The 27472-nt window shown below is 32.9% G+C and overlaps 3 protein-coding genes across 15 annotated transcripts in view; all 3 read left to right on the forward strand.

Annotated features, from left to right (window-relative positions):
* Positions 1–2917: 2917 nt before the first annotated feature.
* The window catches only part of LOC127809578 (LEAF RUST 10 DISEASE-RESISTANCE LOCUS RECEPTOR-LIKE PROTEIN KINASE-like 2.4), a 59447-nt gene continuing 34892 nt past the window's right edge, over positions 2918–27472 (forward strand). Inside the window, exons 1-3 of the mRNA XM_052348472.1 lie at positions 2918–4041; positions 5164–5193; positions 5440–5617. Of these exons, the coding sequence (XP_052204432.1) occupies positions 3285–4041; positions 5164–5193; positions 5440–5617 (965 nt within the window). The 5' untranslated portion in view covers positions 2918–3284. The remainder of the gene's footprint in view (positions 4042–5163; positions 5194–5439; positions 5618–27472) is intronic.
* LOC127809581 (LEAF RUST 10 DISEASE-RESISTANCE LOCUS RECEPTOR-LIKE PROTEIN KINASE-like 2.3) lies at positions 5937–6932 on the forward strand. Its single transcript, XM_052348479.1, has one exon. The coding sequence runs from the start codon at positions 5946–5948 to the stop codon at positions 6663–6665; it is 720 nt and encodes a 239-aa protein (XP_052204439.1). The 5' UTR covers positions 5937–5945; the 3' UTR covers positions 6666–6932.
* The window catches only part of LOC127809575 (LEAF RUST 10 DISEASE-RESISTANCE LOCUS RECEPTOR-LIKE PROTEIN KINASE-like 2.1), a 78449-nt gene continuing 66852 nt past the window's right edge, over positions 15876–27472 (forward strand). For 3 of the 13 annotated variants that reach the window (XM_052348461.1, XM_052348459.1, XM_052348463.1), the window contains exon 1: positions 15884–16768. In XM_052348461.1, the coding sequence (XP_052204421.1) occupies positions 15928–16768 (841 nt within the window). In that variant the 5' untranslated portion in view covers positions 15884–15927. Of the gene's footprint in view, positions 16769–17804; positions 17835–18080; positions 18259–27472 lie in introns of all 13 variants that reach the window. The other 10 variants (XM_052348462.1, XM_052348458.1, XM_052348468.1 and 7 more) reach the window with 9 other exon arrangements.

The raw sequence follows: 27472 nt of genomic DNA on the forward strand, positions 1-27472 counted from the left end.
ATCTTTATACGTGAAATACATGAGCGTAATTGGAGATATACTTTATGCTTTAAAATTTTTCTATTATTTTCTTGTGCTAGAACATCAGAACCCGTTGAGTTGTTCCATTCCCATCGTTGAGTAGTTCCATTTCCAATGTTCAAGACAATTAAAATCTCGTCAAGCTATTCAATTCTCATCGTTGAGTTATTCTGTTCTTGACACCCAAAACGTGGTCTAGCCATTCCTTGTTTTAATCTCTCCTCTAGCTGATCTCCCATGTCTCTATTACTCAAATTGAAGCATGCATAGATTATAGATATAGATTCTAGTATATATTTTGGCTTTTGTTCCTTGTTGCTCAAAATGGTGTAGGTCTTTTGTTATTAAAATAATAAATCTAGAGGTTTTTTATTAAAGTGAACGGTAAACACTTTTTAAAAATAAGAATATAATGTGACAGTGACATGGCATAAACAAAACAATGTGACATCGAGGTACTCTAATAAATTAAAAAAATATATTTTTTAAATTTCTTAAAAATAAATGCTATTACTTTTTAAAACATAAAATATTAGTATATCTTTTGTTATAAAATTAGAGTTGAAAATAAATATTTGTTAGAACTAAATGTAACATTAGTTTTCTATTTTTTAGTTACAAATTTAATTATTTAATAATTAACTAAAATGTGTTTACTAGTTCCACTTTTTTAGAGTATATGTATTGAATAAAACGTTTTAAAATTTTGGAATGATATAGAACTTTTTTAGTGAAGTACAAGGGTATTTTTATACTTTTACCCAATGAGTGACCTTGCTAAATCCGCTCAGAAGTACTTGTATCCGCTTGGTTTGTCAAGGTGTTTAATAGTTCCATTATTTTTAATAGGGATATTAATAATATTTTTAAGCCGTCACCTTAAAAGAAATGGAAGAAAATCAAACAAAATTTTAACATTTATTAATTTTATATTTGAATTTTTAATTTGTACAAATTCTACAATATCTCTAAAATTTAAATAATTAACACTCTTTTGATATATTAATTACTGACTAATTCTAATTATGTGTTGGTGGTTTAAAAAATGTGAAAAAAATAGTAACTAGTTTTTTAAAAAAGATATTACTATCATATGTTTTAATTGTGTTGTGAATTTAATACAAAGCTAAAACTTCAAATGTAAAATTATTAAGTTCTAAAGTTTGTTGTAAGAGTATTAGACTGGTAAGGATGAGCATAGGTCGGTTCAGTCTATCGAAAAAAATTAAAATTTTATAAAAAGAATTAAACCAAATTGACCAAACAAATAAAAAAAATCGAAACAAATTTAAAATAAAAAAATCTAACAAACCCAAAAAAACTAAAAAAAAAAAATAAACGAAAATAATTTTTGGCCTTACTGTTCCTACCAACCACCAAGTCGGCCCGTGATTCCAATAATTAGAAGTCGGAACTAGTTATTGAATTCCCCAACTGTAGTTGTTCATATTTTTAAAAAAAATTATGATCTCATGATTAATTTTTTATAGATCTAAAATTAATTTTATTATCAAAACTTGTATTTTTAAAAAAATATCACCGACCATTGATTACACCAAATTTTGATGATCAAAACTAACAATCAAATTAATGTTGGCTCAACGATCCATATACCAAAAAATTAAAAGAATTTAATAGTAGAATTTTAATAGATCTAGATTTTAATATCCAAAACATACACTATGTGCATATTTTTTAATTTTATATTTAAAAATAAAAAAAATACTACTGTGAATCAAATGAACACTCTAATCTTAAGAACCCAATCTTATATATTAGTAAGCTAGGAAAGGAAAGTTATTTTAAGTACATTTCTTAGTTCTTGTAAACTCATGAGATATCTTTTGAGTCACAAATAATACTGGAACTTGCTTAGACCATAATCAAGTGGGTGCAGATCAGCATAAGAAACCATTTTAAAACTAGATCAACCTAGACACCTTCCCCTAATTCTTTCATGTAAGGACCACTATATCAAAAGAAAATTATATTTGATGGTTACGCTATGGACCAATTCCCATGTACAGGGCAGGGCTTCTTAGATTGTTCAATCATCAGTGGCCCATTTTCTTTGTATGGATTGACCTAAAAAGCAGAGCCAACTGCTAATTAGTAATTCCTTTATAATAATATGGAAAATTGTTTCTTCTTCAAGTTCAAGGGTAGTAGTGGGCGGATGTGAAAGAAAGAGCGGATGTGAAATCTCTCGTTAGGTTGGTTTAGGACATTTAAGTCAAAACAAAAGATGCCCCTATTGCTGGGAGGGAACATCCTTCCAGAATTGTTATGTTAAAGTGGGGATAGGTTGTGACTTGTGACGCACACAGAATCAACAGAAATTTGGTTTGTTGGCTAAATTCAAATAAAATAACACCAAATCACAAAGCCTGTGAAAATAAAATTTTCTAAAATTTCATTAAATAGAAGACAAAAAACGTAGTAGGGGTAAAACAGTAAAATAGAAAAATAAATATCAAAAGAAATGCAAAATTAAAAAAAAAAGGCAAAAAATTGATGATTTGAACGAATTTTTGAGATTTGAAATAACCCCTAAACCCCTGAGTAAGCTTTTCAGTAATATCTTATGGCGCACATAACTTCTCATAGATTAAAAGTTAGGGCTCATTGAAGTTATGGTGCGTAAACTAAGACTAACTAAATTTAATCACCTCCATGTCATGTTGAAAGCTTTGTTCTTTTTTTTGTTTTTTACATCCTTGTCACTAAAGCAAGCCTTTAATTTATTATCTAAGAATTTCATTTTGTGTTTGAAACTATAAAATTGAAAACCAAGGGGGGTAGGGTAACAATCAATTTTTAAAATTTTAAGGTTATTTTAAGAGAGTTTTTATTTCCGATTTTTAGTTTACTTTTTCAAATTTCAAAAAATAAAAATGAACATTTTAATTTTCAGTCGTTTTCTGGCAATTAAAAGCGATCACAAGTATCGAACTTCAATTGCCAATTGCCAATTGCGTGCAAGAACCGGCCGCCTCCCGCCTGTCAATGGAGACTTTTGCCACTTTGGACCAAGTCCTCCTCCTCTGTTATGTCTTTAATCTCTTCTTCCATCCCTGTCCAATAAGCTTCTCTTCAGTCATCCCTTCCCTTCGCTTCAAAACCTCCACAATTTCTACGGACTTTCCCATAGAGCAAAGGCCTCCTTCCCATCTCGCTGCTGTTGTATGATCGCAACTGATGGAATAAACTAAAAGCATAAACAAAAAGGACTGGCTCTTCTTCTTCTTCTTCTTCATCCGAAGATGAATTCCCACCTCTTCCAAAGCTCTTATCTTGCCTTACTGATGATTCTCCTCTCCGTCCATTTTCCGTCGTCATCTTTGGCTGCCGATGATGAAAATTTTAAAACCTGCAGCCAGCCCTTTCCGTGTGCAAATTTCAAGGAAGTAAGATATCCTTTCTGGGGAGGTAACAGGCAAGGGTTCTGCGGCCACCCCGGTTTTGAGCTGAATTGCGGAGGCGAAGCCCCTATTCTCACAATTGAGTCCAGATCATACCGAGTTCTCGCCATAAATGACTCGTCGCCAGACTCGCCGCCCTTTCTCCAAGTCGCTAGGGACGAATTCTATGAGACTAATTGCCCACAATACCTCTACAACGCTACCCTGGACACCAATTATTTCGACTATGCCGCGGACACAGAAGACCTGATGCTCTACTATGGCTGCCAGGCATTTCTTGGTGCTGCGGCATTATCCAACAAGTTCAATTGCACCGTCAACGACAGCACCACTCCTATCTCCAGTTTCTTTTTTCTGCCCGGCTTGACAATAAGCAGCTCTTGCAATACCAGCGTTAATGTGCGGGTTAATCAAATAGAGGCTCGGAGCCTAACCGACATTTCAAAATTAAGACAAGTTCTTGAGAGGGGTTTTGGGCTGCAGTGGGAAGCCAACAACACACGCTGTAGGGAGTGTGTCCGAAAAAGTGGGGCATGTGGATGGAATTCTACAAATGGTTCATTTGTTTGCTATTCTGGCCCAACTGGGAATGAAAATCGTAAGTGGCCCTCTGTTAATCTCTTTTGTTTTATTTAATTGTGAAGATTGCGATCTTCCAGATGCTGAAACTAACTTAAAAAGCAGCTCCTCAAATTGGAGAGGATCTAATTTTCCATGTTTTACGTTCTTGGCATATTTGGGTGAGAGTCCTAGTGTATTGGAAACAATTTTCTGAGTACCAACAAAGCTTTTGTGATCTAACAAGAAGAAGATTGTAGGATTTCGTAAGTCAGTTTCTATAGCAATTAATAGAATATAGGTAGGATTTCTTCATAGATCAGACTTGTGCAAAAATATGGTCATTAGCCGGCCTCACAGAATGGCCCCTCCGAAAAGAAAACGAGAGGAAGAAGAACAACTCATCCTAGTCGTCTTTGTGGAGGCATTAGCTTCTTACCTTTCCTTTCTTTAATCCTTTGTAATCCAAGGCAAATTCTAAACCTAACCACCCCATTGAAAAGTTGTCACATATCTTGCTTCTTTATTTTATTTCAGGCCATTAATTATGCTTCAATTAGTTTAATCAAACCACCGGAGGTATTGATAACCTCAACGTATATAGGATTATACATATTTTGCTTGAAAACGCGTTGGAGGTATACGTTATGCAAGTTAAGGTAAAAATAGATCTTCATCAACAGATTCCTACAAAAATGATGCTGCCTACGTAGTAAACTGGTGATTAAATTAGTGCTAGCCTAGTTTTAATTTCCAAATTAAGTAATCTAATCAATTACTTATGCCTAAAACCAGGATCTCTTCCCACAATTCACCATATAGAGCAGTACAATAGAGTATCCAGCTTCTCCCCTTCTATTGAGAAGGTCTCCCCTTCAGTGGCACTTTGAGACAGATAAAAACGCTAAAGCCAGCAAAGCGGAAGTGCCAATTGAATAATGGTGCTCTGCTTGAAAAGCCTCAAAACAGACTAGCCATGGCTTATTTTCTAATTCTAAAACATTTCTGACACATTTTAACTAGTTAAAGTAAAATCAACTGGCAACATTCACTAGGATGCTGCCAATGGAATAATGGTACCTCAACTCATGTTTGAGGAATTATGTAGAGCACCATTCCTTGTCCATCTGGAAATTTCACTAATCTGATGTTTATCTTGCAGGATCATCATCCGGTGAGAGGACTATAGTAGGTAAGATCACTGATCTAGAAATCTTTGTTCCAACATTACAGTATACTTAATCAAGAAAAGACAATCTCTTCATACATAAAAGGGAAAAAACTACCACTGTAACTATCATCTCTTCTCCTTCATTGTTCAGAAAGCTCTCTAGATGCGCTTAAGCTCTTTGCTCATTGCTAAACCCCATTAGGGACAAGGTTTAATTCATGCAATTTCAAAATTACATGATTGACCAACTCCATGTATTATATGCAGTTCTGGTAGTCACAATAACAGCTGCGATCCTCGTGATAATAATATTTATTTACTTGATCAGAAGACGTCGCATGTCATTGATTGGCATGCTGGGCTTATGGAAGAAGGAAAGACTAGATGATCAAAACGTTAATGTATTTTTGAGGCATTACGGGTCTCTTGCTCCAATGCAATACAGGTATTCAGACATTGCTAAGATAACCAACTCATTCAAAGACAAAATTGGCCAAGGAGGGTATGGCGCTGTCTACAAAGGAAAACTAAATGATGGTTGTCTTGTGGCAGTGAAAGTCCTAAGTAAGACCAAAGGAAATGGAGAGGAATTCATTAATGAAGTTGCTAGCATCAGCAGAACTTCTCATGTTAATGTAGTCGCTCTTCTGGGATTCTGTTTTGAGAGGAAGAGAAGAGCTCTAGTATATGAATTCATGGCTAATGGATCCTTGGACAAATTCATTCACAATGATGAATCTCAGAGTACAAACTGCCACCTGGAATGGAGAACAATGTACCAAATTGTTGTTGGTATTGCACGAGGGTTAGAGTACTTGCATAGAGGTTGTAGCACAAGGATAGTTCATTTTGATATAAAACCTCACAACATTCTTCTAGACGAAGATTTCTGCCCCAAAATATCTGATTTTGGTCTTGCTAAACTCTGTGAAAGAAAACAAAGTATTATGTCAATGCTAGGTACAAGAGGCACCATTGGATATATTGCTCCGGAATTATTCTCTAGAGCGTTTGGAGGAGTCTCTCATAAATCAGATGTCTACAGCTATGGAATGCTGATTCTTGAAATGAGTGGAGCAACTCAGAAAATTGAAGTAGCCCAAACAAGCGAAACATATTTTCCACACTGGATTTATGAGCATCTTGAACATGGTAAGGATCAAAGGCTCCAAAGAATCACATTTGGAGAAGATGAAGAAACAGCAAGGAAGATGATCTTGGTGGGTTTGTGGTGCATCCAGACCAATCCATCAGACCGGCCAGCAATGAGTAAGGTTCTGGAGATGTTGGAAGGAAGCATTCAATCCTTGCAAATTCCACCCAAGCCTTTCCTATCTTCTCCTGCAAGGTCTGCACCCTGCAGCCAGGACTCTTCCATGTCATCAACCACAACAAATCATGTGGTAGAGGTCCCAGAAGGAAGGCTTCAATCTATGCCTATCCCACCCAAGCCTCTAAGCCTTCCCCCTTTAAGGCCTCACCAGACGTCCTGAGACTACTTCCAAGACAGTAACAAAAATTTTGTGGAAGAAAAATAAAAGCTTCTTTTGCTAAGCAGAAGAAGAGTTTCACTGAGCTGCTTCAGTAACATCTAAATCCTCCTTTTGCATGTTTCTTTGGCTTCTAAATGACACCTATCTCATGGTCCAGGCACGATGCTTGCTCCAGAAAACTAACGCCTAATTTATTCTGATAACATCCTATGTATTTGACAAATCAATTAAGAAATGCAAGTTGTACAGGAAGATGGTGATTGCACATTTTTTATGACAGATATACCATTTTTTTGAGTTAAATTTCCAATAAGGAAATTTACAAAAGGTTACCACTTACCCCAAATATGAAACCCTAAAAGTTGCAGTTACAAACAGCATGATGAGAAGAAAATAACACCAAACTTGGATATATTCTAATCAAGCAATGCATTGAATAGCATAACAAAAGAAGTGAAACAAAATGCAAATACAGAAAGCATATTCGCAATGCAAGCAAAAACATATAGCAGTATGAACATATCAATGAGCTTTCTTCTTCCTTTCTTTCGACAATAAAACACCAAACCGAGGATGAAATAACAATTTATGCATTAAGGGTGAGAGACAAAGAAAATATTCATACCTTAAACCTCCAAGGTTTATTGTGTTCTTTGCACATTGCCTCCAAATGTCTAATCGAATTCCAAAATCCCCTCTGATTCTGGGTTGTTGATGTTCTGGACCTCCCCAGGATCGTCAGTTATTTCAAGTTTATTAAAAATAATTCATTTTGCTAACTAATAAAAATATTATTTATCATTTCAACATTGTAACACCTCAATAAATGTTTTTAGATCTAAATTATAATTATTTTTATTTAATTAACTAAATTTTTAAAACCCAATTCAACCTATATTGAGGTTATTCCAATCTTGAGCTCTAACCTAAGTGACATTTATGCAGTGTACCATTAAAAGCATGTAATATCTACAGATTGGCAGAGACCATCCATGCAAGCTTAGGAATATATATATTCCTTGCCTTATCTTCAGAGCCCACAAAAAAAGTATAGTGGCGGGGACATAGCAAGATGATTAGGATATTGATTTTTTTTTTTATCTAAATTTAATCAAATAAAAAAATTAGACCAACTTTCTGTTAAGAATCCTGTGAAAACAATCATACAATCAAAAGCCACTGCAATACCAACGATCCACGAATATCCGAACAAAGAAACGAAAAATACTTGCACAATGCACACAACGAAAACAAAAATCAAAGAATACAACATATATGTGTTCGGATCAAAAGATCCTACTCACGACAGGGCTTCACCTTAGTCAATCTACTATAATATGTACAACATATTTACATAGGATTTACACGATTATATAAGCCCATCTGAAATCAATAACAGAATCAAGAAGATAATACAAACCGAAAATACAACGCTAAACCAAATCAGCAATTGTAGCACTCTCACAACCAATCTTCTAAACATCTCTCACACTCAAATCCCATGAGTTAGCAGTGAAAGATACATACCAAATTTCAGATTGCTTCTGCTCTTCCTCTCATACATGATTCTTCTGCGTGCATGAGTTCTCTTCGTTCTTGCTCGATCTCTCTCTTGCGTTTAGGGTTTCTATTCATGCCTTTATTGATTTCCCCCAATTCATCCAATAAACTTGGACTTGGGCTGTAGACACCAACGGCCCAACCCAGCTTATTTATAAAAAAACCAAATAACAAGTCCACATGCAAAGGCATAGTAAAAAATATTGTGATTAAACTATTGTGTTAAGATAAGAGCACGTTATATCTCTTTTAGTGATTATTCCTTAGTTCTAATAATATCGCAAAAAAGCACATACGACAGACATTTAGACATGATTTTTGTAACACCTTATGCTCTATTTTGCCATATATGACTGATATTGTTTACCAACAAATTGTGTTCTATGAGTAACTTAGCTCATTGACACCTTTAATAATTTAGCTTGAGTCATCCACCGTCCACTAAACTCACTATTGCATTATTTCTTCTTTTGTCCCTTGAAATAAATTTGAGTGGTTGACTCAAGAGCCAAGAAATCATATGCCTCTCACACATTAGCTCAAACATAAGGCTGAAAGCTCTATAAACAAGGATGGAAAATTCAAAACTGTCCTAAAACAATGAACCAAAGCTAAGAAGTATAAATCACAATTAAAATTCATTACAAGACAAGTTGTGACTTGTAACATCTTGATGCATACACAGGACCCTACATCACAAGCTGGGGAATCTATTGCTTGCCTTATCTTTCAGGGACTTTGAAAGGGTAGTGTGTGACAGCAAAATGAGGATGATGTGCACACCCAAAAAGGAAAAAAAAAAAAAAAGGACAAAAACCCTAGTAAATTTTTTTTTTTTGTTTTGTCGGATGAAAGGACTGATGACAATCCATAAAAGACTAAATAATTGAATTTTACATCAAACAATTTTAGCAAATAACTAGTAACTGAGTTTGTGCTTGTGGCATGCAGTTATTGTAACTCCTGGAATCATAATTTAGATTAAACAACTCCAAGAAATGCATTTTTGACTTTCATTTGATCTCAAAGGGTTATGGTAAGTTTTCTTAGCAATTATGTTTGTTATGATGGATATATGGTCATAGGAAAAAGAACAGAATTAAAAATAAGGTCATTCGTCATAAGATCGGAGTTATTTTTATTAAAGGTCAGATGCATGATATGTGATTAATTAAGATAATTTAATCATATAAAAATTAACAAGGAGAATGCATGTAAATTTGATAATAAAAGAAAGGGTGAAAGGCATAAAAATTCTCTTATACTTTATCAAAAAAGTCATGTGGCACCCTAAACTTTCAAAACGTCCTATTAGACACATTTATTGCAAAAAAAGTGAAACTATTAAGCACTTCATTAAACAATAATTAAGGATAAACTCTCAACATGAAATACATGCACGTGATTAGAGATATACTTTCTGCTTTAATATTTTTTTATTTTTTTCTTGTACTAAAACGTCAAAATTCATTGAACTGTTCCATTCCTAATGTCAAAGACAATTAGAACCTTGTCCAGCTGATCAGTTCTCATCGTTGAGCCATTCTATTCCAAAACGTCGTCGATCTATTCCCTGTTGCTTTGATCTCTCCTCTAGCTAATCTCCCATCTCCCTATTGCTCAAATTGAAGCATGCATAGATTATAGGTATGTATTCTGGTTTTTGTTCCTTGTTGCCCAAAATGGTGCAAGTTTTTTGTTATTAAAATAATAAATTTATGATTTTTTATTAAAATAAACGATAAACACTTTTTAAAAATAAGCAATATAATGTGGAGTGACGTGGCATAAGCAATATAATGTGATATTTATGCAGTCTATTAAATTAGAAAAATATATTTTTTAAATTTTTTGAAAATAAATACTATTACTTTTTAAAACATAAAATGTTAGTACATCTTTAGTTATAAAATTAGAGTTGAAAAAAAGAAAATATTTGTTAGAACTAAATATACCATTAGTTTTCTATTTTTTAATTATAAATTTAATTATTTAATAATAAATTAAAAGGTGTTTATTAGTTTGATCCATTTTTTAAAATAAATGTGTCTAATTGAACATTTTAAAAGTTTGAGGTGGCACACAACTTTTTTTAGTGAAATACATGAATATTTTTATGCCTTTACCTGATAAGTGACCTTGCTAAATCCGTCACTAGTGCTTGCATTCACTTAGTTTGCTAAGATGTTTAATAGTTCTATTATTTTGAATAGAGATGTTAATAGTATTTTTATGCCTTTACCTTAAAAGAAACGAAAGAAAATCAAGCAAAACTTTAAAATTTATTAATTTTACATTTGAATTTTTAATTTGTGCAAATTCTATAATATCTCTAAAATTTAAATAATTAACACTCTTTCGATATAGTAATTAATGACAAACTCTAATTATGTGTCGGTGGTTTAAAAAATGGGAAGAAAAAATAGTAACTAGTTTTTTTAAAAAAAATATTACTTACATATGTTTTAATTGGGTTATAAATTTAATACAAAACTAAAACTTCAAATATAAAATTATTAAGTTCTAAAATTTGTTGTAAGAGTGAGACAGTGAGGGTGAGTATCGGTCGGTTTGGTTTATCGAAAAAATAAAAATTTTATGAAAAAAAATAAATCAAATTGACCAAACAAACCAAAAATGAAAAAAAAAATGAACAAGTTGAAAACCCAAAAAAAATCGAACAAAAGTTGAAAAAATCAAACTGACTAAATAAACCTAAAAAAATTGAAAAAAACCAAACAAATCAAAATAAATTTCGACCTTACTGTTGCTGTCAACCACCAAGCCGACCCATAATTCTAATGATCAGAACTAGTCATTGAATTCCCTCGACTACAATGGTTCATATTTCCAAAAAGAAGTTGATCAAACAATTATTTTTTTATAACTTTAAAACTAATTTTATTATCAAAAGTTACATTTAGGAGAAAATGTCACCGGTCACCATCCACACCAAATTTCGACAATTGAAACCGACAATCAAATTAATGTTAGCACAACAATGCACATACCCGAAAATTAAAAGAATCTAACAGTTGGATTTTAATAGATTTATGTTTTAATGTCTAAAATATACACCCCATGTGTGTATATGTGTACATAAAAAAAACTATAAAGAATACTAGAAACCTTACCAAAGGATTGAACCCCAAATGTCGTAAATTGTTGAAGAAAATAGAGCTGGCGTTTGAGGCTATGGTGGTGGTTGTCGAGGTGGCGTTGATGGCCAAACACGATGGTGCAAAGAAGTTAATGGCTTACGATGGGAGGAAACAGTTGGAGGAAGAAAAAGAAAGACTAGTAGGGATGAGAACAGGGCTGGGCACCGTTAATGTTGGAGGTAGAGTGAAAGAGTCAGGATCGGTCAGAGATAGCAACAAGAGACAAAAAGAAAAGGATGACGGCAAAGGGGAAGGTAGAAGAATCAGTTCCGTTTGTTTGTTCTTTTTGTTTTGTTCTAGGCAAAAAACAACGTTATTTTGAAATTCGGTCAATTTAATTATTTTCATTTTTCTCAACACAAAAATTGAATTGAACCAAAATAACTAAAATTATTAGATTTTAAAACCAAACCTAACCTTATCAAAAATCAAACCAAACCAACAATTTTGATCGATTGGATTCGATTATTTCAATTAAACCAAAATTTTACACACCCGTATAAACTATCTTTAAGTTTGATAATTTTATGATAATTAGCCCTAGATTATCATAATAATTTTGTTAAGAACATAACCTTTTAGAGATATTATTAAACTAAAATCCATACACCCAACCACCTATAAGATTAAAATTTAGATAAATAAGCATAAAAAGTTCAATGTAATTGGCATAGAAGCCTACTCAGGACTGCACCATTTTGGTTATTATATAAAGTAAACTACACTCAAATTTGTTATGATTTTGTATTATTTGTAAAAAGACCTTTTATAATTTAAAAAAAAAATCTAGTTGTTCTTTTTTTTTTTTGGTTTAAACACCACCTTGCCAATTTAAAAATGTCTCTAAATGAGGTATAGGAAAGAAAAAATTAAGCCACAGAGACATTCAAAGACATTTAAATTGCAAAGATTTGAAAATACCTTTGATTGAGATGGTCGAAGAAAACTGAGTAAATTTAAGAATTTCTAAAATATTTTTAAATTAAAAAAAATTCATATGACGCAGACCATGCAAAGTCTGGGCACATTTTACGCGTTATGTAGAATTCCATGGACAGTACTTTACCCAGTCAATATGATGAGAAAGTAACAAAAACAATATCGTGGTGAGAGAGAGAGAGAGAATAGGTGAGGTGGAAGAGATCTCGATGGAAATGGAGGCATTTGAGAGAGAGAAAGAGAGAGAGCACACACCTTGCAGAAGCCGACAACAATGGTAGAGAGAGAGAGAGAATGAGGAAAAAATTGTCGATGGACTTTGCCAATATTGCTAGGGTATATTTGTAATTGCCTTAGGGATATATGTGTAATTTCAATTCGGATTGTCAACCAAATTATCACCGGAAATTCTATTTGCAATCATAGTTTTTCTCTCTGTAACTCACTTTTAATATTTCTAAAATATCCTAAGATGAAAATTCATATTTTTCCTTCATTTAAATCATTAACGATCAATCACTCATCATTACTTCTCAAGCGCATGCATCCACTTTCTCACCCACCATCACCACAGTTATTTTATTCTATTATTCAAATAACAATAGTTATAGTAGATCGATATGAGACAATAGAAAATTATTAATATTTTTAAAAATTAAAATAATTTTTCAATATTATCAAATAACATGTATCTATATAATTTATTTTTAAAAATAACAAAATTTATAACATCGATCACTAGTTAAATCACATAATTTATATACATTACGGATGAATTAAATCACATAATTTACATACACAGCAGATGAATTAAAAAATAAGATTAATTAAAAAATAAAAAATATCTTTCGGGAGTGCCTTGAAGTCCCGAACCCCAAGGTTCGGGGCATGGGGGATGCCCCAAACCTTGGGGTTCGAGGAATCTCCCAGCCCCCGAATCCCGGGGTTCGGGGCATCCCCAACCCCCGAACCTCAAAATTCGGGAGGTTCCAAGAACTTCGAATCTATGGATTTGGAGAAAATGAATTCTCCCGACCCTTGACTGTATAAAATTATTAATATTTTTAAAAATTAAAATAATTTCTTAATATTATCAAATAATATGCATCTATATAATTTATTTTTAAAAATAATATAATTTATAACATCGATCACTAGTTAAATCACATAATTTACATATATTACGGATGAATTAAATCACATAATTTACATACACGACAGATGAATTAAAAAATAAGATTAATTAAAAAATAAAAAATATTCTTCGGGGGATGCCCTGAACCTTGGGGTTCAGGTAATTTAGAGTTCCTCGAATCTCAGAATTCAAGGCATTCCCCGACCTCCGAATCCCAAAATTCGGGAGGTTCCAAGATCTTCGGAATATATGGATTCGGAGAAAATGAATTCTCCCGAACCCTGAGGGGTTCGGGAGAATATATATATATATATTTTATATATTATAATATATATAATAGTTTATGTAATATAATTATGTATAATTATAATTATATATATAATATATAATTATAACTATACATATTATACATATAATATGTATGTATATATATAATAAAATTTTAGTTTTCTCATAAAATATAATTATAATATTACAAATATTATGAGAATGACTTCATATTACATAGCCATATATATATATATATATGTTGTGTTTCTTTCGAATTCATTGATTTAATTTATTCATAGTATATGTAAATTATGTTATTGAACTAGTGATTAATATTATAAATTATGTTATTTTTAAATATAAATCATATAGATGGATGTTATTTGATAATATTAAAAAATTATTTTAATTTTTAAAAATATTAATAATTTTCTGCTAACTTATATCCATTTAGCTATAGTTGATGCTATTTGAATAATAGAGTAAACTTGCTGCACGTGGAGGTATCTTTTGAATGATAGGTGTTTGGAGGGTATGTTTAGAATATGAGTGGTTGCAAAAAGAAATCACTCTAATTGTAAATAGCAAAAATAAAAATTTTAGTTATGGTAGTTACTAGGAGTAAAAATTATGGTTGCAAATAGAATTTCCCAATTATCACCTTATCCATGAGAAAAGATGTCGATGCCCCTAACTCGTTAAAATTGGCCACGCGTAAAAAAAAAAAAAATCTATTCGACTTATAATATATAAGATTAAGTTACTTGTAGAGAGTCGTTTAGAGAAAGGCTTATCGAATTTTTTTTAATTTAATTTTGAAAATTTTTGTATTTCAAGTTGTTGGCCCATTTTCTTTTTCCCTTTCCCTTTTATTATCTCTCCCCCATTTTCTCTCAAACTCTCTCTCTCTCTCTCCCCTTTTCACTATCTCTCTCACACTCTTTCTCTCAAACCCATTGCCCAAAGAACATTCTCCATCGGCCATTGTTTCCTTCACCCCACCATCGTCGAGAGCATCGTCGATTGTGGCCCACCGCTGCAAGCATTAGTTACCGTCACCCCTCCTTCTATCACTCACACCGACTCGTCCCCACCATCGTCGTTGGTCGTCATTCCCCTTGCCCTGCCATCGTTGGCCCCTTGTCGTTCACACCACACACCACCGGCACAAACCATCGTCACCTCCTGTTCGCACCGCCTACCGTCGCCCCCACCTACTAGACCCTCTGACCAACCGCCGCATCAGTGGACATCTTGAAAGATAAAAGTTTCTAAAAGTAAATTAAAAAATTTTGATAAGCCTTTCTCTAAACCGTCCTCTCTGCAAGTAACTTAATCTTAGCATATATGTAGATAAGCCCAATGCCACGCTGTCAACTCCTCGGAAGTGTTCTGTATCATCATTTGAACTTTCTTTTCCAAAACAAAAGCGTCTGTCCATTCAAAACCTCCACAAGAACATTCAACTGACTTTTCCAAGACTTGGAAATTTTGGACAAATTGTGTTATCGTAATAATTCCGTCAAAAACATAACTTCTTAGAGATACTGCTAAACTAAAATCCATGCACCCAACCACCTATAAGATTAAAGCTTGGACAAATTGTATGTGCTGTTGTTCCATTACATATAATAAAGTTTAGCGTGATTGCCATGAAAGCCTACTCAACACTGCACCATTTTGGTATTATCGTATTCAGTAAATTACCCCCAAACCAAATTCATTATAATTATAATTTTGTATTACTTGTAAAAATATCCTTTATATTATTTTAAAGGTGTTTCTATATATATATATATATATATATTTTTCGACTCAAAACACATTTTTATCAATTTAAAAATATCTTTAAATGAGATGTTCATAGAAAAAGTTAAGTCACGAAGACATTCAAAGACATTTAAATCCAAAAAGATTTGAAAATATCTCTGATTGAGATGTTCCAAGAAAAATAATACTAAGTTATAAGGAATTTACCCACCCGGTCGATGTGATGAGAAAGTATTCGGTGTCTCACATAGCCAAATAAGGAAAAGATGCTGGTACCCCTAACCAGTTAAAATTGGCCACGTGTAAAAAAAATCTACTCGGCTTATAGCATATACATAAGGTCAACCCCAAGTCTTCAGTTTCATTCTTTTGAACTTACTTTTCCAAAGCGCTGGGCCGCCCACGTACCGTTACATGAGCATAACTGATGGAAAGGAAAAAAAAAAAGACTATCATCTTCAATCCTCCACTTCAGAAGATGAATTCCCACCTCTTCCAAAGCTCTTATCTTGCCTTACTGGTGATTCTCCTCCCCATCCATTTTCCGCCGTCATCTTTGGCTACCGATGATGAATGGTTTGCAGCCTGCAGCCAGCCCTTTCAGTGTGCAAATTTCAAGGAAGTAAGATATCCTTTCTGGGGAGGCAACCGGAAAGAGTTCTGTGGACACCCCAGGTTTCAGCTGGATTGCCGAGGTGAAGCCCCTATTCTCACAATTGAATCCAGACAATACCGAGTTCTCGCCATAAATGACTCGTCGCCCTTTCTCCAAGTCGCTAGGGACGAATTCTATGGCACTAATTGCCCAAAATATCCCCACAACGCTACCCTGGACACCAATTATTTCGACTATGTCGCCGACACAGAAGACCTGACGCTCTACTATGGCTGCCAGAGCCAGAGTTCTAGATATAGTACTTATTCAGCAAGCAACAGTTCAGCAGCACCCACCCAGATCGCTTGCACCGTCAACGGCAGCACTTTTGTGGCGACTGACGTGGCAATAAACAGTACGTGCGATACCAGCGTTGAACTGCGGGTTAATCAAACAGCGGCTCAGAGCCTAACCAACAGTTCAAATTTAAGACAAGTCCTTGAGATTGGTTTTGGGCTGCAGTGGGAAGCCAACAACACACGCTGTAGCGAGTGTGTCCGAACAAGTGGTGTGTGTGGATCGGATTCCACATCTGGTTCATTTGTTTGCTATTGCGTTGACGGACCTGACCCAGTTTCCTGCAACGCAACTGGCCCAACTGGGAATGAAAATCGTAAGTGGCCCTCTGTTAATCTCTTCTGCTTTATTTAATTGTAAAGATTGTGATCTTCCAGATGCTGAAACTAACTTAAAAACCAATTTCTATAGCAATTAATAGAATATGGGTAGGATTTCTTCTTAGATCAGACTTGTCCCAAAAACAGAGTCATTAGCCGGCATCCCAGAATGGCCCCCTCCAAAAAGAAAAAAAGAGGAAGAAGAACAACTCATCCTAGTCATCTTTGTGGAGTCATTAGCTTCTTACCTTTCCTTTCTTTAATCCTTTATTAGCCAATACAAATTCTAAACCTAACCACCCCATTGAAGATTTGTCACATATCTGGCTTCTTTGTTTTATTTCTTGGCCATTAATTGTGCTTCAATTAGTTTAATCAAACCACCGGAGGTATTGATAACCTCAACGTATATAGGATTATACATATTTTGCTTGAAAACGCGTTGGAGGTATACCTTATGCAAGTTAAGGCAAAAATAGATCTTCATCAACAGATTCCTACAAAAATGATGATGCCTACGTAGTAAACTAGAGATTAAATTAGTGCTAGCCTAGTTTTAATTTCCAAAGAATATGCCTTAAACCATGATCTCATCAGCAGAGCTCATGAGACCACCAGAAATTCAGTCATTTCTGGTTCTTCCCGCCATTCACCCTATAGAGCAGCACAATAGAGTATCCAGCTTCTCCCCTTCTATTGAGAAGGTCTCTAAGAAAAGATGAACAATCCTCATCTTCAGTGGCATTTTGAGACAAACAAAAACAAATAAAAAGGCTAAAGCCAGCAATGCTGAAGTGACAATTGAATAATGGTGCTCTGCTTGAAAAGCCTCAAAACAGACTAGCCATGACTTATTTTCTAATTCTAAAACATTTCCGATACATTTTAACTAGTTAAAGTAAAATCAACTGGCAACATTCACTTAGATGCTGCCAATGGAATAATGGTACCTCAACTCATGTTTGAGGAATTATGTAGAGCACCATTCCTTGTCCATCTGGAAATTTCACTAATTTGATGTTTATCTTGCAGGATCATCATCCGGTGAGAGGACTATAGTAGGTAAGATCACTGAGCTAGAAATCTTTTTTCCAACATTACAGTATACTTAATTAAGGAAAGACAATCTCTTCATACATAAAAGGGAAAAAACTACCATTATAACCATGATCTCTTCTCCTTCATTGTTCAGAAAGCTCTCTAGATGCGCTTAAGCTCTTTGCTCATCGCTAAACCCCATTAGGGACAGGGTTGAATTCATGCAATTTCAAAATTACATGACTGACCAACTCCATGTATTATATGCAGTTCTGGTAGTCACAATAGCAGCTGCGGTCCTCGTGATAATAATATTTATTTATTTGATCACAAGACGTCGCATGTCATTGATTGGCATGCTGGGCTTGTGGAAGAAGGAAAGACTGGATGATCAAAACATTAATGTATTTTTTAGGCATTACGGGTCTCTTACTCCAACGCAATACAGGTATTCAGACATTGCTAAGATGACCAACTCATTCAAAGACAAAATTGGCCAAGGAGGGTATGGCACTGTCTACAAAGGAAAACTAAATGACAGTCGTCTTGTGGCTGTGAAAGTCCTAAGTAAGACCACAGGAAATGGAGAGGAATTCATTAATGAAGTAGCTAGCATCAGCAGAACTTCTCATGTCAATGTAGTCGCTCTTCTGGGATTCTGTTTTGAGAGGAAGAGAAGAGCTCTAGTATATGAATTCATGGCTAATGGATCCTTGGACAAATTCATTCACAATGATGAATCTCAGACTACAAACTGCCACCTGGAATGGAGAACAATGTACCAAATTGCAGTTGGTATTGCACGAGGGTTAGAGTACTTGCACAGAGGTTGTAGCACAAGGATAGTTCATTTTGATATAAAACCTCACAACGTTCTTCTAGACGAAGATTTCTGCCCCAAAATATCTGATTTTGGTCTTGCTAAACTCTGTCAAAGAAAACAAAGTATTATGTCAATGCTAGGTACAAGAGGCACCATTGGATATATTGCTCCGGAATTATTCTCTAGAGCCTTTGGAGGAGTCTCTCATAAATCAGATGTCTACAGCTATGGAATGCTGATTCTTGAAATGAGTGGAGCAACTCAGAAAATTGAAGTAGCCCAAACAAGCGAAAAATATTTTCCACTCTGGATTTATGAGCATCTTGAATATGGTAAGGATCTAAGCCTCCAAAGAATCACATCTGCAGAAGATGAAGAAACAACAAGGAAGATGATGTTGGTGGGTTTGTGGTGCATCCAGACCAATCCATCAGATCGGCCAGCAATGAGTAAGGTGCTGGAGATGTTGGAAGGAAACATTCAATCCTTGCAAATTCCACCCAAGCCTTTCCTATCTTCTCCTGCAAGGTCTGCACCCTGCAGCCAAGACTCTTTCATGTCATCACCCACAATGAATCATGTGGTAGAGGTCCCAGAATGAAGGCTTCAATCTATGCCTGTCCCACCCAAGCCTCTAAGCTTTGCCCCTTCAAGGCCTCACCAGACGTCCTGAGACTACTTCCAAGACAATATCAAAAAATTTTTGGAAGAAAAATAGAAGCTTCTTTTGCTGAGCAGAAGAGTTTCACCGAGCTGCTTCAGTAACATATAAATCCTATTTTTACTTGTTTCTTTGGCTTCTAAATGAACCAATCTCATGGTCCAGGCACAATGCTTGCTCCAGAAAACTAATGCCTAATTCATTCTGATAATATCCTATGTAGTTGACAAATCAATTAAGAAATGCAAGTTGTACTGGAAGATTTGCACGTTTTGTACAATTGAAGTTATTTTCCAATAAGGAAATTGACAAAAGGTTGCCACTTACCCGAAATATGAAAACCTAAAACTTGCAGTTACAAACAGAAGGATGAAAAGAAAATAACACCAAACTTGGATATATTCTAACCAAGCCATGCATTGAATTGCATAACAAAAGAAGTGAAACAAAATGCAAATACAGAAAGCATATTCGCAACGAAAACAAAAACATATAGCAGTATGAACAGATCACTGAGCTTTCTTCTTCCTTTCTTTCAGCAATAGAACACCAAACCGAGGATGAAATAACAATTTATGCATTAAGGGTGAGATAGAAACCAAATATACGTACCCTAAACCTCCAAGATTTATCGTGCTCATTCCGCATTGCCTCCAAATGTCTGATTGAATTTCACTATAAGTGTTTTCTTTTCTTTTCAAACAAAAGAAAAATTAAGTAATTATAAACACTATGTACTGTCTTCTAATAAAGTAAGAATATAAAGACATCTTGATGTTTTTTCATTTATCCTATTTGGAGTTGGATAAACATTTCCATGTTATGAATTTCCAACAAATGTTCTGAAATCCAGCTCGTTCCAAATTTTAAGAGAAAACATCAAAGAAGAATTGATAAGTCGCAATGAAATCTAAATGCAGAGAGAAAAACAGAAATATTTAAAACAGGCAAGTAATGTAATATTGGGAATTTTATTTATATCATGGCATCTTAGCTCGACTTTTGAGAATTACAAGAAAATGAATTCGTTTGATGATAGATGTTAAAAATGCATGGATGGATGAGAAGTGTCTGGCCATCATTAGAAGTGCAAACGTATGTAATTTCAGTTATAGGCCATGTAATGAATGTTATTGGCTAGAGTACATTACACTATAGACATAATATATATAACTAAATGAATATAAAGCGAGTCTTTACCACTTATGTTATATGTGCCCTTGAACTTGCCTACAGTAGAGAGCAGCAATGTGGCTAACCTAGTCAACTCAAATGCCTTAAGCCCCTAACCTATAAATTGGCCAACTGTAGATCTAAGTGTCAGCAAAACACTAGATGTAAGCATTTTCTATGAAGATGCTTTTAATTAGAACACCCGAAAATCAGGGAAATGTTTAAACAACAAAGACGTGTTTCCCACATTCTGAATTGTTTGGGGAATTAATTTCTCTAGCAATCGAGCACCCAAACATACTCAACCAAGAAGTAACAAGGAACCCTTTACTTAGCAAAAAAGTAAGTAACATGGAACCACCGATGAAAGAAAAAGCAATGTTGTATGAAAGTAGGAAGGATGAGAATTTGAACACGCACTCTATAATCAACTGAAATATAGAAGTAGCAAGAAGAACAGCATCCATCAATCAACAGGCAATATTGAAGACAACATATGGGTAAATACGTTTTAAGTATTTTCTACCAGCCCAACCTAAATGAAGAATAGTTGACTTATATATAACAATTAACAATGACATATATGCTTATAAAAGGAGAGTGCATGTAAAGTTGATACTACAAAAAGGGTGAAGGCATAAAAATACTCCATGTACTTTACTAAAAAAGTAATATGACATTCGGAATTTTTAAAACATCATATTAGACACCTTAACTCCAAAAAAATGAAACTATTAAACATTTCATGAAACAATAATTAGGAATAAAACCTAAACGTGAAATACATGGGCATGATTAGGAATATTTTTTCTACTTTAACATGTAGGGTGAAAATATAAAAATATCCCTCTATTTTATCAAAAAAGCCGTGTGGTATCCTGAATTTTCAAAATGTCCCACTATACACCTCTACTCCAAAAAAGTGAAACTATTAAATATCTCGTTAAATAATAGTTAGGGATAACGTCTTAACATAAAATGCACACACGTGATTAGATATATACTTTATGCTTTAACATTTTTCTATTCTTTTCTTGTACCAAAACATCGAAACCCGTCGAGCCATTCCATTCTTGTCATCAAACTATTCCCATCGAGCTGTTCCATTCCATCATCGAGTAGTTTCATTCCCAACGTCCAAGACAATCAAAACATCGTCTAGCTATTTAGTTCTTGTCATTGAGTCATTTCGTTATTGACATCCAAGACAACCAGAACTTCATTGAGTTGTTTCCTATTGCTCTAATCTCCCTTCTTGCAAATCTTCGATCTCCTTGTTGCTCAAATCGAAGCAGGCATCGAATATAGGTATATATTCTGGTATATGTTCTGATTTTTGTTTTCTATTACTCAAAATGGAGTGGGTTTTTAGTTATTAAATAATAAATGTAGATTTTTTTTTATTAAAGCTTAACATTAAGTACTTTTTTAAAAATAAACAATACAATGTGGTAGTGATGTGGTATAAGCAATACAATGTGACATCCATGTAGGCAATACAATGTGACATATAATAAAATAGAAAAATATCTTTTTCAAATTTTTTAAAAATAAATACTATTACTTTTTAGAACACAAAATGTGAGTACACCTTTAGTTATAAAATTAGAATTGAAGAAAAGAAAATATTTGCTAAAACTAAATGTAACATTAGTTTTTTATTTTTAATTACAAATTTAATTACTTTATAACAAATTAAAAGATATTTTATAGTTCTATTTTTTTAGAGTATATGTGTCTAATATTGGAACGTTTTGAAAGTTCAAGGTGTCATATAACTATTTTAGTGAAGTACACCAGTGTTTTTATGCCTTCATCCGGTGAGTGACCTTGCTAAACGTGCTCATTAACACTTATATTCACTTGATTTGTTGAGATGTTTAATAATTCTATTTTTTTGGATAGAGGTGTCTAATTGAATATTTTAAAAGTTTGTGGTGTCACGCGATTTTTTTGGTAAAGTATAAGGATATTTTTATATTTTCACCCTAAAAAATCTAAAAGAAAATCAAGCAAAACTTTGAAATTTATTAATTTTACATTTGAATTTTTAATTTTTACAAATTCTACAATATCTCTAAAATTTAAATAATTAACACTCTTTTGATGTATTAATTAATAATTTATATTCTTATTTTTCAAACTTAACCATGCACATCATGACTAACTCTAATTATGTGTCACTAGTTAAAAAAATGAGAACAAGAAATAGTAACCAATTTTTTAAAAAAGATATTACTTATTTATATTTTAGTGGTGTCGTAAATTTAATACAAAACTAAAACTTCAAATGTAAAATTAATAAGTTCTAAAGTTTTTTTTTTGTAAGAGTGATAGATTATTAGGGGTGAGCATTCAGTCAATTCAATTTATCGAAAAACTTGAAATTTTATACAAAAATCGAACCAAATCAATTGAACAAACAAAAAAATATAAAAAAAAATAAAAAAATCGAACCATCTGAATAAATTGAAGAAATCCAAAAAAATTTGAAAAAAGAAACCCGAACAAACAAAAATAATTTTCAACCTTACTGTTGTTGCCAACCACTAAGCCGACCCATGATTTCAATGATCTGAACCGATCATCAAATTCGTCAAACCACAATGATTTATATATATCAAAAAATGAATTTGTTCCAACAATTGATATTTTATAGATTTAAAATTAATTTTGTTGTCAAAACTTACATTTCTAAAAAAACGTCACCGACCACCATCCATTGTAGATTTCGACAATTAAAATAAATTGTCAGATAAACGTTGGGTCAACGATCCACATAATCAAAAATCAAAAGGATCTAATGATTTAATTTCAATATATCTAGGTTTTAATGTTTAGAATATCCACCCCATTTGTGTGTGTATGTGTACCAGAAAATTGAAAAGGTCATCGAAAACCTTACCAAAGGGCCAAAGGCCAGATGTTATTAATCGCTAAAGAAAACAGAGGTGACATTTAAGGCAATGATGGTCAGTGGCGAAACCACATAGAGCCAAGGGTGGGCAATTGCCCATCTTGGATTTTTAAAAAAATTATTATATATAATATAATTTTTTTAATTTTTTTTCTAAATGCCCACCTAAATTTTTAAAAAATTATAAATTTTGAATATATTGGTCGATGAAGATAAAGGTGTCGGGTGATTGCATCTGATTGTCGAAAATCACCGACCACAGTGGTTGGTGGCAACTGCCAGTGCATTTACACACATTGGGTTTGGCCCAAAGTTCAAGTTTAGATCTACGAAATTTGGCTGTTAGATTTTAATAGGATTTTGGTATGTTGGTTGATGGGAATAAGAGTGTCGGATGATTGTTTTTTATCACTGAAAACCATCGGCCATGGTGGCGACTGCTAGTGCTTTTTTCAGTATTAATCGAAAATTAAAAATAAGATATATAAAAATCTGACTCATTTTTCTTTTATATATGTTAACTTTTCTTGACCGTTTCTTTAACTATATTTTAATTAAAGGGATTATTTTTTTTTTATTTTTTGTTATAAATTTGTCAATTACATATTTAAAACTATGGCAGAAAATATATTTTATGTCATGAAGTTTGTAAAGTCTCGGTAAGGTAATTGAATTGGAGATCAATGATTGAACGATAATCATGAAGTTTATCAAGACTCGATTACGTAATAAAATTAGAAATTAATGATTGAACGATAATTTAGTTGTGTATATTAAAAAATATATATTTAATAAAATTAATAATAATATTATTATGTGACGTTATTAAAATATGAAAATACGTCGATTGTATAATTTATTGATATATATTTTTTAATATTATATTATTTTAATTTTTTATATTATTTAATTTTAAAGAGTTTAGAGTTTTGGGTTTAATTTTTGTCCACTCTACCTAAAATTTTTGACTCCGCCACTGATGGTGGTTATTGAGGTGGTATTTGTAATACCCTAAGACATCGTGAATAATAATCGTAATTTTGGTATTTTAGACCCTAGTGAAATTATTAGAATTTTGGTGTTTATCAGTACATTTAATAGGGTTAGTTATGTATAAATTTATTTATATTGTATAAAGTATATAGTTTAATCATAGTAAAAAATTACCATAAATTATAAGGTTTAGGTATTAAAAATTAGAATTTTCTTTCTATATTTTAAGTGTTATAAATTCATATATGTATATATATATATATTAAAAATAATAATAATAAAATCAGAGAAAATCAGAGCAGGCACAATGGCCATGCTCTGGCCGCGCCTACAACAAGCAATTAGAGGAAAGAGGGGGCATTAATGCCCCAATGGCCGTTGGAGTGGTCTTCAGGACACGTGGCCGCCCTTAATGGGACAAGACACGTCGGTTTTGGGTTATAAATAGCCGAGTTAGAGCGAGGCTTTCAATCAGAAACTTTTACTTCAAGAAGCGAGTGATTGGGCCTGTGTTTGAGAGATTGGTGAGTGGGGTTTTAATCTTTGCGTCATGGGCAAGATTTCTGGAGCATTTGGTGGCCAACAGAAGCAAGGAAACAAAGCTTCGCTGGAAAATCGCTTGATCGTTGAAGCCGAGCCTTCAAACGCCAAATCAAGATATTTTTAGTTGTTTTTTTTCAAAATTTTAAGAATATTGTTGAGATCGGGGGGTTGGATTTAGGGGGAAGATAGGGCTTTTTCGAAGCTTGGAGAAGCCGGAAGGTCGCCAGCGACGAAGCAACCGTTGGAGAAGACGAACTAGGGTCGGGCGCGTGGCCGCATGCGCTAGTGCTTGGGGAGGCGGCGCATGGCCTACACACGCCACCCAGGTGGAAAATAAAAAAAAATAAAAAAGGAAAAAAAAGAAGAAAAAATAAAATAAAATAGGAAAAGTTTTGCAAAAATTTTGAAAAAAATTCTAAAAAATCTAGAAAAAAAAATCTAGAAATTTCTGGAAAATTCTAAATTAATTATTTATTTAAGTGATTTTTTATTATGGAAATAAGGAAAAAATAGAAATTTAATCTGAAAAATTACAAGAAAATTTCATAAGGATAGAAATGTTATTTTAATAATATTAATGAAGAAAAATTGGGTTAAACGAGGGTTTAGATATTTATCATGAATTTTTGAGAAAATAAGACTTAGAAAATAAGGAGAAATTGTGGAAATTATGAGAATTATGAGAAAAATAGTAAATTGATATTCTAAAATAAATTTAATATTTTAGGAATCCTTGGGGCACGAGAATTGGGAAATAGCTCGTTTGACACGTTTATCGAGGTCGTCACGCTTATTGAGACAACTTAATTATGAAATGTAAGTGTACTGTTACAAGTTTAAATATGATTATAATGTTTATGTTTAAACCCGATCTTCGGGAATGCTCTTTGATTAGTGGTTAATTTTGTAAAAATTTTGTTATAATTATACCCTCCTTTCGATTTTAAATATGGTTTAAATTAGATATTAATATATATTTTATAGTTATATGCAAGTTTAAATTGAAAGATGAATGAAATGAAGTTCTAAAGTAAATAATAATAATATATAAAATTATATATAATACATATATATCATTATATGCATGCATGTACTATATATATATAATATAATCTAATATATATGTGTGCTATGTGTAATACATATATATAATCTATAATTTATTAATAATATTAAATTATTATTTTTTATTTTTAGCCATGAAGAAATCAAACTCATGAAGAATTCAAGCCCATGAAGAATTCAAGTCCATGAAGAAATCAAATCCATGAAAAATTCAAGTCCATGAAGAAATCAAACCCATGAAGAATTCAAGCCCATGAAAAATTCAAGTCCATGAAGAAATCAAACCCATGAAGAATTCAAGCCCATGAAGAATTAAGGCCCAATTTGAGCAACCCATGGAAAATATTATTTGGAGAAGGCCCAAGAATTATTTTTAATCCTAATGAAGATTAAAAACCAATTTATAGAAATCTATTTTTATTTTTTATGTGAGAGCTTTATTAGGTGTGTTTTTTAGCTAAAATCCATTTAACTATTAGGTGGATATTATAGCTAAAATCCATTTAACTTTATGAGTGCTTTATTAGGTATGTATTTTAGCTAAAATTCATTTAATATTAGGTGGATATTATAGCTAAAATCCATTTAACTTTAAGTGTGTGAGTGCCCATTAGATATAATTATGTCTAATTGAATAATTAAAATTGTGTGGTTTGTATTGCATCTTGTGGTCTATAAATAGCTCACTTAATTGCATTTGTAAGTGTGATTATTATTCTTGAATCAAAGTTTAGTTATTTCCTTAGAATTCTCTCTTTGAGAATTGCTTTTGTTCTTTCTCATTTTCTTTAGTATTTTCTCTTGTGATCTTACTTCCTTCCTTTCTTCTTTTAAATTCTTATGTCATTTATTATTACTTTCTTATTCACCGCCTAAATGGACGGTTAGTTTTTGTCTTTAAATTTCTGTAATTTTCATTCTTGTCATTTAATTGTTCACCGCCTAAATGGATGGTTAGTTTATGCCTTTAAATTCTTGCAATTTTAATTCCTGTATTTTAATTATCTACCGCCTAAATGGACGGTTAGTTTCTTCTATTTTAATTCATGTCATTTAAATTCTGTTATTTAAATTATGTCATTTAAATTCCTGTCAATTAATTTAATGGAGATGAGTAGCTAAATCTAATCTTGGGTTAAGGCAAGGACACTGTCCAACGCCAATGATTCCCAAAGAAAGCTACGCTTTAAATGAGTAACATTGGTTTAAACTTCAATATGAGTGTGTTTTGATTATTGAAAAATCACTAGGTTTGGATTGGAGCGTAAGCCTAACTTAGAGCTTTCATGTCACGCATGAGAGTTACTAGAACTGGAAACGCTATCATACCCAAACCTGGATGATTAATTTAGTTGTTTTGTGTATTAATTGTAATTGAATTCATGGTAGTTTCTTAAATTAGAATCCTGCATATCATGTATGGGGATTGCTTAAACTAGAGCTATCATTATCTTTAATTGCATTTAATAACAAATCCTCATATCTGA

Source organism: Diospyros lotus, chromosome 9 (genome assembly GCF_014633365.1).
Source record: "Diospyros lotus cultivar Yz01 chromosome 9, ASM1463336v1, whole genome shotgun sequence".
NCBI lineage: Eukaryota > Viridiplantae > Streptophyta > Magnoliopsida > Ericales > Ebenaceae > Diospyros > Diospyros lotus.